The sequence below is a fragment of the Trachemys scripta genome, chromosome 8 (genome assembly GCF_013100865.1).
Source record: "Trachemys scripta elegans isolate TJP31775 chromosome 8, CAS_Tse_1.0, whole genome shotgun sequence".
NCBI classification, from domain to species: domain Eukaryota; kingdom Metazoa; phylum Chordata; order Testudines; family Emydidae; genus Trachemys; species Trachemys scripta.
This window is the reverse complement of record NC_048305.1, coordinates 49,907,304-49,910,500: the sequence shown is the minus strand read 5'-3', so window position 1 is coordinate 49,910,500 and position 3,197 is coordinate 49,907,304. Positions and strand designations below refer to the sequence as shown.

The 3,197-nt window shown below is 45.3% G+C and overlaps 1 protein-coding gene across 2 annotated transcripts in view; it reads left to right on the top strand.

The window, feature by feature from the left end:
* Positions 1-2,584, top strand: part of COP1 (COP1 E3 ubiquitin ligase) — a 205,685-nt gene extending 203,101 nt beyond the window's left edge. For both annotated transcript variants that reach the window (XM_034778467.1, XM_034778468.1), the window contains exon 20: positions 1,420-2,584. In XM_034778467.1, the coding sequence (XP_034634358.1) occupies positions 1,420-1,437 (18 nt within the window). In that variant the 3' untranslated portion in view covers positions 1,438-2,584. The remainder of the gene's footprint in view (positions 1-1,419) is intronic.
* Positions 2,585-3,197: the final 613 nt, after the last annotated feature.

Genomic DNA, 3,197 nt, shown 5'->3' with positions numbered 1-3,197 from the left:
GAACCTGGTAGCGCTTGGGCAGCCCGGCTCTTAAACAGAGCCGAAGAGTCAGGGGAGGAGCAGAGCCGCCGCGGCCGGAGGGTCTGCTCCTCCCCTGACTCTTCGGCTCTGTTTAAGAGCCGAAGAGTCGGGGAGGAGCAGAGCCGCCATTTTCCCACACATGTTCGTCTTTTTGGCAATTCCCCCCAGACAGGGGTTTGAGTGCCGAAAAGCCAGACATGTCCGGGAAAGAGGACGTATGGTAACCCTACACACTTTCCACTTTCTGATTGTCAGAACTACACATCATAGGGCATGCCACACAGACTGGACCCAGAGCGTGATCGGCAACATTGGCCTCCATTGTGACGTAAATCCCCTTAGCCCTAGAGGCTTGGTGCCTAAATGGCTTTGTAGTCCAGCTCTAGCCTTTTTCTTGTAATTGTTGATTAGTGTTTCACAATCCATTTTCAAACTTACCCAGAGATTTCCACCCCTCGAGAGACCTGGGTTCTTTTCCCTTCTGTGCAACCAAGTCACTGTGACTTCAGTGACCACTCTAGTTCTCTGGCAAAACCTGACTGGACTTAATAGTCCTGATATTTTTATGTTAAAAACAAAAAATGGGGGAACAGGATAGGAAAAATTTCACCTCTCAGCTCATTCTTATTAATCAGAAAGAAGCCCCCACCCCAAAAGGCCCCAGTGATGTGTGTGGTTGTGTGTTTTTTTTTTTTTTTCCCCTTTGCAGGGCATTTTTAACTGTTAGAGTATTCTTCATTAGCTTCCTGGTAACCCCTGTTGCACCTGCTGCCTTTTGCTCCTCAGGGAAAAATTGGTTGTAAAGAGGAGATTTTGCACATACACTTAGCTTGTTAATTAATGAAGATGTGAAGAGAAATGTGTAAACAGTGACAGATATTAGAATTCTGGTGTTGCCTTTTTTAAGTGGTGGTCAGTGGGATGGGACCAGGTTTAGGAAGAATTAATAGGAACTCCATTGGTTGCTCAGCAGATGAGTACCCAAGCAGCTCTGAAGAGTGTACAAATTGTATCCTGCTGGGGGAAGTCCTGCCTTCCAGGGCCCCAGATCATAGTGCTGTCAGAGCTTGGAAGAGTTAGTTCATGCACGTCTGAACAGAAGGGTCTGCTGTCTTCATCAGTGCACCAGGAAGACACCAGATTGAAAGTGCTCATTAGGAGCAAAGAAGATAAGAGGTGATTAGACAGTCTTGCATCATGTTGTGATATATCAAAGCATAATGCATGCCTTTCGTTTTTTAAAATGGTTTACAAGGCCATGCAAGACACTACTGTATGCTGGTGAACAGAGAGTAAGGAAGGCAGAGAAAGGGTCAGCTCACCTCCTAGTGATGTAGGAGATAATGAACACAGTAAATCCCTGTTCTAATCGCTCGTTTGCTCCCATTTTTTAACCAGGTACTGGAGCTGGTATGAAGTGTTTTCTCTCAAGGCGTGAGGTACTTGGTCCTGCTGACATGCTACAGCTTTCATTTGGGATCCTCAGTGGGGCAAGAAACCGAAACCACCTTGATATTCCTCTCCACAGCCATCATGTTTGGGGTTTTTTTTCCATTTACAGACTCTATAGGACCTTTTGAAACACAGGGAACACCAGTGAACTGTCTGCCATCAAGGTTAACTCCACGGACTTTGCTGCTGCTTGTATGGTTGTCTAATTTTTATGATAGGGAAACAAATTCTTTTAAATAAAAACAAATAACAAAAAGGAATAATAAAGATGATTGAGCCACAAGGTGAAGCTGGAAGATTCTCTCTTGTTGCATATGGGAACAGATTTACTTGGGAAGGGAGCTAACAGGACCACAGAAGGGCTGTACTATGGAATCTCACACTTCTGGGTTACCTTACCTGGGCTTTTCCTCCATCCCCACAAGGGGGGAAAAAAAAAATCTCTGAGCCTTACCTGGACATCGAAGCAGTTTGCTTTGAGAACATAAGATGTATGTGGTTTAGTTGTGTTTTGGTTTTTTAGATGCATTCAGTGTTCATGAAAATTGCCGGGTTGACAGTTCTGGAGACTGAAGTCCTCCAGATACAACAGGAAAGTGGCAGCTTCCCCCTCCCCCTGCCAGTATGCCTCAACCCTGACCTGGAGGGACTGCTTGTAAGGATGGGGTCATTCTGTCTCCGTGCCCACAAAATCCTTGGCGCCTCTGCAGCTTGCCAACAAAACAAGGGTACCAGCTGTGACGTGGACATCTGTTGACTGCGAACTGGACTGACTCCACTAAACTATTTCTCATAGGGCACCAAACTGCTGTTAGCTAATGACTTCCTGCACTGCTGAATAGGGCTGGATTTGAATCATTCAGCTAGAGGTGAAAGGCTCCAGATCCTGTTACCAGTGCCCTGCTGTCTCATCCACTCTGCCACATGGCCTGTTGTTTGTCCCCAGTTCATATCGTGGGGAAGCCAAGCATTTTGAATGTTGTAATAAGGAGGGAATTTAATTGATTGTAATGTGTTTCAAAGCCGTGATACAGGAGCTTTATTTTTAATAACCAGGCATACACTTAATTGTACATAATATGGAGGGGCGGAATAAACCATGATGCTGAGTGTTAAATTGTTACTTTGTGAGGGTTCAAGAAGATAGATCACATTATCCTGCACGACAATAATACAGAGCTGCCAGTACCACTACCCCAGTGTAAGTTTAAAGTTGAATTAGAAGGTATAACGTTTTATCTGTTTCCACTCTCATCTGCCTGAAGAATTGCTGTGTGCGTAGTGACACCAGATGGAAATGTTTTATTTACAAACATCTCACTTGAATTCACTTTGGTCCCACATTCAACTTCTCCCTTTCAGTCTGGGAGTACCACATGGGTGCTGGGCTTCACTTGGTAGAAGGGAGAGTCTTGCATTCCCTCACATCCCATTGGGAACTAGAGTTGCCTGGCTGTGAAAGGCATCCTAGCTCATCCAAAGATTAATGGCTTAGTTGGAGCTTCCTTTAAGGATGAGATGTGAGATCCTTGTGACCACTGTTCTAGGGACAGAGGAGAGAGAGAGAGAGAGTAAAAGTGGGCTTGAGGTTAAAGCAAAGGACTGGGAGTCGAGCATTGTGAAGTCTAATGCTGATTGCCATAGGTGTCCCAAGTGACATTTGGTGAGTCACTTAACTTCTCCGCATGCCGATATTATCCATGAGGGTGAGACGTGCTAGCCGT